Source organism: Aethalodelphis obliquidens, unplaced genomic scaffold, assembly GCF_003676395.1.
Source record: "Aethalodelphis obliquidens isolate GAN/ISIS:26980383/991018 unplaced genomic scaffold, ASM367639v1 scaffold31, whole genome shotgun sequence".
Classification (NCBI taxonomy): Eukaryota; Metazoa; Chordata; class Mammalia; order Artiodactyla; family Delphinidae; genus Aethalodelphis; species Aethalodelphis obliquidens.
In genome coordinates this window covers 21,630,594-21,643,691 of record NW_020837975.1, presented here as the reverse complement: position 1 = coordinate 21,643,691, position 13,098 = coordinate 21,630,594, and the positions used below count along the sequence as shown (strand labels likewise).

At 48.4% G+C, this 13,098-nt stretch overlaps 1 protein-coding gene across 7 annotated transcripts in view; it reads left to right on the top strand.

The window, feature by feature from the left end:
* The window catches only part of ELOVL5 (ELOVL fatty acid elongase 5), a 70,224-nt gene extending 61,496 nt beyond the window's left edge, over positions 1-8,728 (top strand). For all 7 annotated transcript variants that reach the window (XM_027127511.1, XM_027127515.1, XM_027127512.1 and 4 more), the window contains exons 4-8: positions 451-528; positions 1,327-1,498; positions 3,205-3,329; positions 5,482-5,616; positions 6,871-8,728. In XM_027127511.1, the coding sequence (XP_026983312.1) occupies positions 451-528; positions 1,327-1,498; positions 3,205-3,329; positions 5,482-5,616; positions 6,871-7,002 (642 nt within the window). In that variant the 3' untranslated portion in view covers positions 7,003-8,728. The remainder of the gene's footprint in view (positions 1-450; positions 529-1,326; positions 1,499-3,204; positions 3,330-5,481; positions 5,617-6,870) is intronic.
* Positions 8,729-13,098: the final 4,370 nt, after the last annotated feature.

Sequence of the window (13,098 nt, the reverse complement as noted above, 5' to 3'; positions counted from 1 at the left end):
CCCAGACCTGCCAGACCAGAAACACTCCCCAGCAATCTGCCTTTCACTGTGCCCTTGAGGTGGTTCTGGTCCTACACACTCAGGTTTGAGAAAGCCTGTGGTTTCCCCTGAGGCCGTGGCAGGGCAGGACCCAAGCCCATGATTGGAAAACTTGGGCCTCGGAATTGGCGAGGTGCCTGTGACGGGCCCAGGGGAACTGAGGGTTCTGGAGAGAGGCAGCCTGGCAAAGCAGGGCCTGCCCCTTGTGAAATTGAGTCCCTAGTCATTTAAACCCCCCTTGGTTCACACTCCCTTGTCATTATGGTTTTTTGCCCGGACCAAACTTGCCTCAGCACAGCCCAAGGTCAGTCTGCAGAGATTCTCAAATTAATGAACTTTAATTGAATAGGACTTCTCCTGGTTCTTATTTTGTTGGTGATTAGCTTTTTCCCTTTTTCTTTTTTTTTCCAGTTAGTGACGGGAGTATGGGAAGGCCAGTACAACTTCTTCTGTCAGGGCACACGCAGTGGAGGAGAAGCAGACATGAAGGTATTGTCTTTTTTTTTTTTTTTTTAATAACTAAATTGTTCAAAAGACAAGATGGCCGTCCAGGTAATCCCTGTGGACATTTTTTAAAGAACTTTAAAAGCAGTATGTGCACATGGTATGAGAACTTAAGCAGCATGAAAAGTATAGAATGGAAACTAAAATCTCCCTTTCTGCAAAAAGTAAGTCCTGTTGACAGCTTCCAGGGAGAAAATGTGCATGCATTTATCAGTATTTGTGCTCTATTTATATAAACGGGATCGGAAGGATGTCTTAAGTGTTTTAATCATTCCTCTAAGTGGCCTCTGAGTGTGGCCTGCCGGTTCCAGCTTCCACTCTGGCGTGTTTTTTGGGTTTTGTTTTTAACAAAACGCTGCAGTCTACCCTCAGCGTGGCAGTCATTTCCTTAGAGACCCCGTGTGGCACGTTTAATTGGGCAGAACCTGGCACTGGATACCCTGATTCCTTTCTTCCTCTGCCTCGTGTCTGTCACCTGCCCCACGGCAGCCCCTGAAAGCAGAAGTGCCTTTCATGTGGTTTTCTTCCTCCGATGGCTCTGTAGGCTCCTTCCAGAGGGAACAGGAGGCCGGCGGGGATCTGTTAGAGACTTGAAAAGGGTTGGTGGACCTTTGAGAGCTTTCCCTGCGTTCACTCCCCCCAGCCCCCCACCCAGCCCCTGGTGTTCTGGCTAAAGGCACTGCAGAGTGACGCTTTGGCAGGGCCAGTCGGGGGGAGCGGGGGCGGTGGGATCCTGGGGTTGAGCGCAGAACCCGGAAGATGCTGACGGCCCCTTCCTCCTAGATCATCCGCGTGCTCTGGTGGTACTACTTCTCCAAGCTCATTGAGTTCATGGACACCTTCTTCTTCATCCTGCGCAAGAACTACCACCAGGTCACGGTCCTGCATGTGTACCACCACGCCTCCATGCTCAACATCTGGTGGTTCGTGATGAACTGGGTCCCCTGTGGCCACTGTGAGTCGGGCATCTTTGGGGACAGGTGTGAGCGGAAAGGCTGAGTTGAAACTAAGGCTTTGAGAAAAGGTGTTGTTTCTGTAGATATCTAGGTCAAGCCTTTGAACGTGGTGTCCAGGTTGCCTTTAACGATAGTATGCGTGGCCTGTGCACTCAGCAAGCTGACAGAACCTTTTTCTAGTTTGGTGCACATCCTGTGCTGATTTGGCAAGATGAGGGAAAGACCAGATTCCCAGCCTGGGGCACATGAAGAAATCAGGACAGAGTTCTCTATTCCAGATTGTCCCTGATCCTTGTTCCCCTATAATTTGGAAGACGTTTGACTGACAGGGACAGACCAGGAAGATGGAATCACACCATGGAGTGGGCACCGGAGAACAAGCTTTAGCTGTAGTACCTCAGGGAGTCTGCACATACTCTGCTATAGTGACCCTCGCCTTCCTGAAGCGTGTTTAGCTGAGCAGCTTCTGTGACAAGCACCAACATTTGAAGTAAATTCTCTAAGAAGGATGTGGACCGCTTGTAGTCTGAAGTGTCCTGTAATTTCCAGAGATTTAAGTTGTCCCCGTCAGTTTCAGCCCATTCTAACATGTCCCAGTCAAAATTTCTGTCATCCATCACCAACAGATTTTGACCAGGACCCTTTGAGTCTATTCACAATATGTTTTTCCCCAGGATAGCACCACCCTTGATTAACTTGGCCCACCAGGATTCACATAGAGGATTTTAGAACCAGAAAGGACTTTCCAAGTACAGCTCCTTCCAGTTTGGGAGAACCCTGAGACAAAAGAAGGGTTGGTAGAGCTCACACCTCATGGCCGTGGGTTACCTGACTTAACTTTCTAATAGAAACGGCACCTCCCCACATTAGAAGAGGACTTTAAATGTCAAAGATCCCACAGGATGACAGATGATCACCAGCCCCACCTGGCCGATGAGAAACAACCAGAGAATGGGCGTGACTTGTCCAAGGTCACGTGGCCAGTTGCTGTCATAGCCCAGCCTGGTGCGTCTGACGGCACAACCCAGCCTGGTGTGTCTGACAGCACGAGGGGGAAAACTGGTAGCTTTGCTTGATTGCTCACTGTGGGGGCAGAGGGCGGAGAGTCTGAAAAAAGACCTGCTGGTTCTACTGGAAATTACAAATTAAGACATAAATAGTGGGTCTCTCATCTCTAAGGAACGAGGCTCTGGACTCTATTATTGATAAGAATATATGGCCTCCGCACTGCAGTCCTGGGGAATAACTAGGAGGTGATTTCAAAGACCTCTCCAGACCTCAGCAAATGTGTAGAGACGGCCAGCTTTGAACGTGCCGCCCATCGGCTGTCCTCCCCACGTCTTCAACGCAGCAGTCAGAGGCACTTGGGCAGCTGCCTCCGGGAGTCACTGGGGGCCTGGCAGCAAAACCTTTAGGTGCCAGAGTGGGGCGGGTGGTCTCCTGACTCCTGTGCTGGATGCCCACCTGGTAGCTGCGCAACAGACCCTGGGCTTAAAGCATCATGACGACTGCCTTCCCTGGGTGGAAATTGAATTCCGATTGCATGCCCGTGCAGTGCCAGATTGCTGCCGCCGTGTCTGCTAGCCCCTGTTCAAAAACACTTTGTGTTTTTTTTTGATTTAAAAGGAATCTTGGATTTTATTTGTGACCTGTTACATATAAAACATTGAGGCATCCTCCTCCCCAATTCCCTCTGTTCCTGCAGCTTATTTTGGTGCCACACTTAACAGCTTCATCCACGTCCTCATGTACTCGTACTACGGTCTGTCGTCCGTCCCTTCCATGAGGCCGTACCTCTGGTGGAAGAAGTACATCACGCAGGGGCAGCTGGTGAGTGACGTGGCCTCTTTCCCCCCGGACTTGCCACCTGGGGAACGCCAAGCTCTTCCTGGGGCGCTCTTGCTGCCCTCCTGGCTTCCTTGTTGTTTACGAGCACCTAAGATGTGGCTTTCCTATCCTCTCTCTCTCAGTCCAGTTAAACTCCTTGAAGTGGGCAGAGCAGGGCATCGTGTTCATTTCAGTCGATGGAGAGACCGTGCCTGTGAGGGTGCAGCTAGTTGGATTGCGGAGCAAGGATTAAGTCGAACTCTCTGACTTCCAGTTCAGCCATTTGTTCTGAGTTTGTGCACAGAGCATATGTGTGTGCACATGTTTTCTAATCAGAACCCAAATCCAAGGTGAAACCTGTGTATGTGTTTCCAGGATTTGCTGGGAGGAGCGTGAGCCCAGGGCGCTAGCTTATTAGGCAGCAAGGATGCAGGTGCCGGGCGACCTCTCAGCCTGTGTGGTGGTGAGGGTGGCACTGCTGTGCCTCAGGTGGCGGCCCCCTTCCTGGGCCCACGTGCCAGGGGCACCCAGCAGCTGTTCGCACTTGGTGGTTATTTCCCACCGTCCTTCTTAAAGCTTTCCTCAGCTGTCAGTATGTTATACACCCTATTCCTCTCCCTTTCTGATTTCTTTCATAAACTAATTATTAACACTATTACTACTCACGTTAAAATCCTGACATTTGTTGAGTTTGCTACGTGCCAGGCTCTCACGTCAAGTAAGCAGTTTTACATGGATTGTCCCAGTAGCCTGATTTCGTGTTATTACCCCTGTTTTATAGATGAGGACATGGGAGCAATAGGCCAGAGCTAGCTAACCTGTCGATATTAGGTATTAAACTCTTGGCCCTGGCCTTGCCTTATTGGTACATTTTTTTCTAAGGAAACCAAGCTGATTCAGATCCCTCCAAGCCAACTGCAATTTTTCAATATTGAAAGATAACCTTCTGGGAAAAAAAAATCCGAGGAGACCTTCTGAGCTGCTTATGTGTTTGGCGTTTCGTTATCATCTTTGCCAGCGGCTGGACAGGCCTTGTTAATTTTCTCCTTACCCACCTGTGAGGAAGGATAATTGTTCTTCAGCCTCCCTGTTACACTTGAGAAGCGACGCAGAGATCGATTTGCTCCACGCGGCGTGGCTCTGCAGAAGCAGAATTTAGAGCAGCCTGGAGAGTCGGTTTCCCATTAGGCTCTGCCCTTTGAGGTGGAAGATTGCACCCAGTTCGCCTACATTTATTCTGCACACCACTTACAGTTTCTTCTCAGTCTAGAATACTTAACCTTAAAAAAGGAAACAAACAACAGCAAAAAACAGTTCCCTACATGGAAGCACTGAAAGGTGGGCCCGAAATCCAGTGGGCAGAGCCCTGCCCTCCGCTGTTAACTCCTTAAAGGAAGCAGCAGCCACGCCTTATCTTAGCCCCTTCTCCCCATTTCCCTCGGCCCTTCCCCTGCTTCTCAATATTGACTTGTCAGAAATAATCTAGGGAATTAGCATCATATGCCAATGTATAAGTCTGTCTGCCAGCCTCAGCCTTCACCAAACCAGAAGGTCCACGGATAAGGATGGGGAAAGTGTCCCGTGGGATTGCACGTCCTGCGGTGAGGTCCCTGGTCCCTCTAAACATACATCCCACGCCCATCCTTCCTTTACAAAGAAAACAAAAAACAAAACTCTTGCATCTCCTATACTGTATTCCTGAAGTGTGTGTGTGTGTGTGTGTGTGTATGTGTATTAGGTTTTTTAAACACGTTTTCCATTTTTCTCTCCAGCTTCATTGAGATGTAATTCACATATAGTATTGTGTAAGTTTAGGGTGTACAGCGTAATGACTTGATATATGTATCTGTTGTGAAATCTACCCTCAGCAACTGCCGAATGTACAAGGCAGTGTTGCCGGCTGTTCCCCAAGGTTTAGAGAAGATGGTTTCAGTAGTTGGAAGGGGAGGAGTGTATACGTAGGACCCATTCAGATGTATAACGAGTTTGGGTACGTTTAGCATAGGCCCCGTGTTTTTGGAATGACCTCTGTACCTACAGAAGGTTAATAAGCGTTCCTTCCCAATCTTGGGGGTGCGGGGTAGAGCGCCCATCTGGCGGATGCCTTGGCCCTGGGCCGTGGCCGCGTGCTCAGCTGTGCCTCCTCCCCCACCAGGTACAGTTTGTGCTGACCATCCTCCAGACCAGCTGCGGGGTCGTCTGGCCGTGCGCCTTCCCTCTTGGTTGGCTGTATTTCCAGATTGGATACATGATTTCTCTGATTGCCCTCTTCACAAACTTCTATATTCAGGTAAATCTCACTCTTCTGTGGCGGTTGAGATTTGGGGTCCTTGCAGCCAAGGCCCTCATTTGTTCCCTATGGGGAGCCCCTGCCTTGGTGGGGCTGGGGTGGGGGTCGCTGCCAATGGAGGAGGAGGTACTGAAGTCTGTCCAGGCCTCTGGAGTTCCAGGTCTTCGATGAGGGAGGCTCGGGGTCCCTGTGGGAAAGCAGAGCTGTCCAGCAGGCCCCGTACCGCCTCCCTCGTGGCCACTGCAGACCCGCCATAGGTGAGTCTCAACGCCATGTCCCTCAGCCCCACTGCCCTAGACTTTGGGGCTTAACTAAATGTCTGAAGAAATTTCCATCACAGACCCCAGTTATAGACAGAAATCAGCCTTTCGTCCTGGTTTTCTTACACTCTCTCTCCCCGCTGCTCAGGTTTGGGGGTGGGTCGTTCCCGAGTGCATGATGTGATGTAGGTTTCTGCTCGTGGAAGGGTCTGTTTAGGGCAGGTTACCTGCAGGGGAGCCTGACCTTTTGCAGCCATAGTTGACTCCCCTGTGTCCCGTCACCCCTGGGGCTCGTGTGTTCGTGCTCCACGGGCAGGGCCTGGTTCTGGGCAGGCATATAGGGAGCGGTCAGGAGCAAGGACAGAGGGAGTAAAGCCGGGTCACATTGAGCATCCCTCCCCCGGGGCGGGGAGGGGCAGAGCAGCACGTTTGCCCCTCCCTGCGCCCCATGCAGGCAGACACCTTTCTCCAGACACGCCTGGGGTGGCGGCTTTGAGTTGCATTCACATCTTGCTGGGCTGGTGGTTCATGCTACACTTCGGGGCAGCCACCAGGTATGAGGGAGGTCAAAGGATAGGGCCCGACGAAGCTGAAGCCACACCTGTTTTGACTGCCCTCGTGGCAGAGCACTCTGTACGGAAAGGGCCGAAATAGTTGCTGAAGTCATGAGGCAGCTTTGAAGGCAGAGGATGTGAGTGACAGAAGGTACCGCAGTGGGAGCGTGGAAGGGCAGAGCTGAGGGAAGTGTAAATTGTGTTTTCTGTCTAACTCTCAGATAACATTGATACAGTGAGCCTGTGACTCACTGAACTTACCCAGGCTGAGCCTCAAAGAAATGGAAGAGTGATTGAAACCAGTGGCAAAAAAACATTTTCCTGGTCGCTTGACCACAGACGTTGCTTCTTGATATGATAGCACTGGTCCCCAAAGGCTCTAACGTTAGGGATGCAGCTGGGCCCCCGCCGTGGTTGCCATCTGCCCTTATGCCTTGCAGACCTACAACAAGAAGGGGGCCTCCCGGAGGAGAGAACACCAGAACGGCTCCGTGACGGCCGTGAACGGCCACACCAGCAGCTTTTCTTCTCTGGAAAACAGTGTGAAGCCGAGGAAGCAGCGTAAGGACTGAGGCCCAAGGGTTGACAGCCTCTGAACCCCGTCGTCTGATTGTAAGCACAAATGAATTGTGCCCAATGCTCGTTAACAGCTGCTGTAACTAGTCGGCCTACCATAGTGTGACTCACGTAGGACCTCTTCCATCAGTTCCAAACCCCTAGGAAATGTAGACAGATTACCCAAGTAGGCATAAGATTTTTAACATTTCTGGGCTCTCACCGACCCCTGCGCTAGACTGTGGAGGGCGTGTTGTTGTAGTACACGACACTGCTGTTGCCTTATTAGTTATAACATGATAGGTGCTGAATTGTGATTCACAATTTAATAACACTGTAATCCACACTTTTTTTTTTTAACTGTAGACCATGCATGTGATTGTAAATTTGTATAATAATGGTGTTACAGTAGAGAAACACACATGCCTTAAAAGTTAAAAAACAGGGCCCAAAGCGTATTCGTTTAAATTAGGGTATGTTTCAAGTTTTTATTCATTTCTAATAGCTCTGTTCAGAAAAGTCAAAGACCATGACTTATGAAACTATCGTGTGACACGTAGTTTCAAGTGACTTGTACATGTGAAATCGGCACCTTCAGTTTTGTAATATCGGCTTTAAATCAGGCAGGTTCAAATCTAGTGGAACAGTCAGTTTAACTTTTTAACAGATCTTATTTTTTTATTTTGAGTGCCACTATTAATAATGTAAAAAGGGGGGGGTTCTAAAGCAGTCTTGATGAAACTTAAAATATATATTCTTTGTCTTCAGGATTTTAGGAAGTGTGTAGGATGAGTAGGCCGTTTTAAATTTCAGAATTGCTTAAGTGTTTTTATACAGGAAACAAAGCCCATTTTGCTTTCCACTTGTGAGAGAAGATTTATACTTTTCAAGAGAGATGATTAAATGTTTACCATTTGACAGAGTCCCATAGATGAGCAGTGGGGAACTGGTTACCAGGGTCCAAATTTGGGTTGATTTCTGTACTATTTGTTTTGACACAAACTTCCTTTGAAAATGTGCCTAGCTTACCAAAATGAATTAAAGGTGGGGAAAGGACCTTAGAAAAATTTAAGGTAAAATTAAACAGATAGCTGCCGCATGAGAGAACTGGGGGATTGGATAGAGATGGTTTGTTTAATGTAAATCTAATAGCACCTGTAATTTTTTTATCCTGCTTCAAATCTAAAGATTTGTTTAGAAATACTTGTTTAAAAATAAGACTGCTTATCATAAAATCATGTCTCATACCCTAGAGGCAGTGGTCAAACAGATAAGGACTGTTGTGTGTGTCATCTTAAAGTGTTGGAATTTAGCCTCGGAATAACCTTCTCCGTCTGGAGGAAAAAAACATTCACTGAACCACTCGTGACACATCTGAGAAGGTCATTGACAATGTATGAACGAATTGTTGGTTTGATATTTATGTAAATATCAGTTTATCATGCTTTAATTTTGCACATTCATATTATAGGGAGCCAGTTGGTTCTCTTAATTAGTCTTGTGGGATTTCTGTTTGGAAGGAGTCACAGCATCTGTTTACATTTACCTTATCAGATCTAGAATGTGTATATTTGTAAATGTATGTCTTTCTAGGTACTAGTTTGCAAATGTCTACATATTTCAATACAAAAAGTATAACATTCAGTAGTGTGCTGTCAAAGTGTGCTTTAGCTCATCTGGATATACCCACAATGTTAAATAATGTCTAAACATTAATCATTAAAATGTTTTTGATTACCTGTGCTTAGTTTTACATTGTTTATGCGCTGCTAATTCTGAATGACTGGAGAAAAATCCGCTTTCTTCACCATCTAGGAACTCACCCCAATAGATATAAATAATTCAGTTTGGAAGGTTATGTTGTGGCTCAGCTCACAGGAGGAGGGATCGATCCCCACATCGTAAGACATGGTGGTGGCTGAACCCCAATTTCCTTCCTCTAAGCCTTTCCGAGTTTCCCCACTAAAGGCCCCAGCTCGAAGTCCACTCCTTTTTCCTTCCTCCCTCCCTGCCCCAGGCTATTAGAGTTACTTTCCTAGATCTAGACCAGAGGTCTGCACATTCTTTCTGTAGAGAGCCAGATAGTACATGCTTTAGGCTTTGCAGTCCACCCTGTCTCTGTCCACACTGTTCAGCTGCCTTTCGTACAGAGCTCCAAAGCAGTCACAGGTCATATGTAAGTGGGTGGGCGTGGCTGTGTTCCAATAGAACTTTATTTGCAAAACTGAAGGCCTGTGGCCATAGTTCCCTGACCCCTAATCTAGAGTAATGAGGGCCCACCTGTGTCACATTCTTTGCCAAAGACCATTTCACGTCCCAGGCCCTGCCCCCCCGAGGCCTCCCCCATTCTGACTTACCAGGTCCGTCCACATCCACGATGGAAATGAGGACACGGACAGCCCCTCTTCCTTCCCTCCACTTCATACCACAGAGTCCCCAGTGCAGGCATGACCCTGGCTTTGAGTGTGTTCTGGTTTGTCAATATCGCCTTAAAAATATCATCAGAAACTGAATTTAGTATTAGGGATATCACCTGAAAAATGCAGAGGACTTTGGGGTTTGGTGGTGAAGATTATTTATATCCTTGTCCTTCCCCTCTGGGTCCAGAACGAATTGAAAAGACGTCAAAAAACCAGACTGGTGGAAATCGGAATAGCTCATCTGTCACTGAGAAGACTGGTTGGTGATACGAAGACCACGGTAGGGCTCTGAGAATACCCTGGTTGCCGACCCTGTTGACGTACCACGGTCGGCACTGGCACACCAGTGGTTTGTGGCTGCCCCTGGTCTGTTGGTCTGGTGATGAACTGATTATTAAAATATTTTGAATATCAGTCCTGGAATTGACCCACCTTCGACTGCAAGCTCCCTTGCCGTGTCAGGTTCTGCCCTGATGACCTTACCTGCTTGGTAGTATCTCCCAATCCTGGCAACCAAAAAGACGCCCTCCTCCCCTCAGAGCAATGAGTGGGTAAGAGGGCTGAGCGAGGCCAGACGTGTTCCCACCCTTTGCTCTCTCCTGTACGGAAGTGGAAGGGCAAGTTCACACACCCGGTGGAAAAGGGAGGCTTCCCACTTCCCCTCTTGAGCAGCCTTGCCATTTATAGGAAAGGCAGTGGAGCTAATGTGGGAAGCGCAGCTTGGGGGCCACGCTGCCTGGTTGGAATCCTATCTGTGTGATCTTTAGGCACATTGCTTTAACTTCGCCTCAGCGTTCCCACCTGTCAACTTGGAATAATGTTCGTACCTACATTACGGGGTCATTACGAGGGTTAAATAGATGAATGTATACAAAGCTCTTGGAACCACATCCAGCGCAGAGTGAACTCGGTGTTAGCTGCCACCTCAGTCCGCCTAGCTGGTCTCTTTAAAGGAGCAGCTGTTGTTTTACTGTTACTTCCTTGATTAGTTGCTCTAACAATCCTATCAAAAAGGAGAGGAAGTTACTTGGGTTAAATCAAGAGTTGAAAAGAAGGGGCTTCCCTGGTGGCGCACTGGTTAAGAATCCGCCTGCCAATGCAGGGGACACAGGTTCAGGCCCTGGTCTGGGAAGATCCCACATGCCGCGGAGCAGCTAAGCCCGTGCGCCACAACTACAGAGCCTGCGCTCTAAAGCCCGCAAGCCACAACTACTGAGCCCACGTGCCACAACTACTGAAGCCCGCGCGCCTGGAGCCCATGCTCCGCAACAAGAGAAGCCACCGCAATGAGAAGCCCCCGCTCGCTGCTACTAGAGAAAGCCCTCACACAGCAACGAAGACCCAACGCAGCCTAAATAAATGAACGCATGAGTTGCAAAGAAACCAGCAATTGTTGGGAGTCAAAACGTGTATGAGTATGTTATTCCAGATTTTGTCAGAGTTTCAGAATTTCTGGAATCTGCTTTATTTCCTCTCGGGAAAACAGGACAGGTTCATCAGTCTCTGGTCTGGTGCATTATTCCTCCAGATCCCTGACAGCAGTTCTGCGATTGCATCCGCAGACACAGCGTATTTCATGCGAACTGATTTTAAACAGGTGTCTCCCACTATCCCCACGTCAGTCGGAGATTTCAATACTAAGCAGCTTCTCCTCTTCAGTATTAACTTGGAGAATATTGTCTTCGGTGGAGAAGGAAGATGGCAGCAGAATAGTGGTTGCCTTAGTTTGCGTTCTGCTTCCACAGCATTGCGTCACCAGCCACTAAGTCTCATTCCAGACATAGATTTAAGACTCATCTTTGTCGCCCTTGACGTTTTTATAAGCTTCATTTTCTCTCCTTTCCAACATATTTATGGCACTCACCCAAAGCGAGAAAGTTCCCAGGCTGACGTTTGCTATAGTTTGCACCCAGCTTGTGGAAGACAGCTTGGGCTCCAGGGCAGAAGTTGTAGGAACAGGCAGAGTAGGACCCAGTAACTGGTGATGTAGTGGTGGCAGAGAGCCCATCATGGTGGTCAGCGGCTGTCCCCTTTCTCAGATCATTCAGACTCTCCTCAAGCGTGCTCACCATCCCCTCTGTTGCCCGTGTGTGTTTTTTGTGTTGACCACCTGGTTCACTGAGCGCCTGGTGCAGAGGACTGAGTTAGGTGTATTGGGCAAACAGGGACCCATGAGAAAAGACTTCAGTCCCCAAAGGAGCCTTTGTTAGACTGGGATCAAACATACACACAGATGACTCCCACACACGGTGGTTTGTGGTGAGAGCATGAGATTGACGCAAATCATGAGTCCAGGGAGAGAGAATTCTTCTAGCAAGGTGATGAAGGAGAGTTCCTGCAATCTGAGCCTTCAGAGATGACTTGGATTTCTATAGGTGGTGGCTGAAGGTTGCCGGGGAGACAGCATTCCAAGTTCAGAAAACAAATGCAGCAAACGAGTAGAAGGCTGGGACAGTGAGACACAGCACATTTCACTGAACTATTGGATGTGTGGGAGAAACTGCTTATTTTTAAATTAACAGGTAAAGTGGAAAGTCCCTCCCTCCCTCCCTCCCTCCTCCCTCCCTTCCTTCCTTCCTAGTAATTAACCTTGAAAGAATCATCTGTAGCTATGCCTCCTGCCCAGATGACCTCCTCCTCTTCTCCAAGGGTGACTGCAACAAGAATTGGCACTCATGTCTTAGTTATAAACTGATGGGAGTCATTTATCAGATGGGGCAGACTCAAAGGGGCCTCAGCCCTTCTGAAAATTCCTCGGAACCAAACTTGGGGCCCCCAAGGGTATGGATCGTGGGTAGGATTCCATGTTAGCGTGTAAACAAAAAATTCTTAAGTGACTATATCAATACATATTACTACTGGCATTCTTTATTCAGATAATGGGTATAGATGTGGATTTCCCTTGATGGTTGAATTTCACAATGTTTCAACCAAGCTAGCACTTTTTAGCAAGTTGTGTGCCTTCCCCTTGACAACCTTCCCAGTGAAACAGCTGCCTGTTTGTAGCAAACCATCACCACCAGGCTCCAGCAGCCTCGTGTCTCCTGTGTCCCCTCGTGAAGTGCCGAGGTGGTCCGTCCTTTGTAAGGCCACGTGACTTGGGGTGACCAAACCCCGCCTGCCTGCTCACCCTGCAGTGCCGCTCACGCAGAGCCAGCACCCCTGGTAAAACGTATTTTAAGACCAAGGCCCAAAGTCGGGCCATGCCCACACAAGGGAGCAGAGGGGATCCAAGTCTAGCTTTCCTCAGGACTCCAGAAGAGGAAAGTCATGACCCCAAGCTAGGTCCTGAGTCCCATCCTTATTTTAGAACTGGGTGTGATGGGGTACGGGCACAGTGTCTTAGGCCACAAGCAGTGCCCCTGTCTGCTGGAAGTGGTCCAGCACCGAGTACATGTTAGAATACAGGCTTTGCTGTTGGCTGTGGGACCGCAAACAAGTCACCTCACTTTCCGGAACCTCAGTTTCCTCAACTGTGAAGAGCGCTGTGGGTGTGAGACAGATGGCTGAGGTTAGAGGCAGAGATGAGATTCGGAGTGTTTGGCACAGGGCTTTACAGTAACAGCCACCATTTATTATCAAGGATGAGAGACCATATAGGTAAGGAAACGAGGAAATGTTGCACATTCATCAGTTTTTCATCAGATTTTAAATTCTGTTGCTCAACACAAATTATTTCCACTAGATTATCCT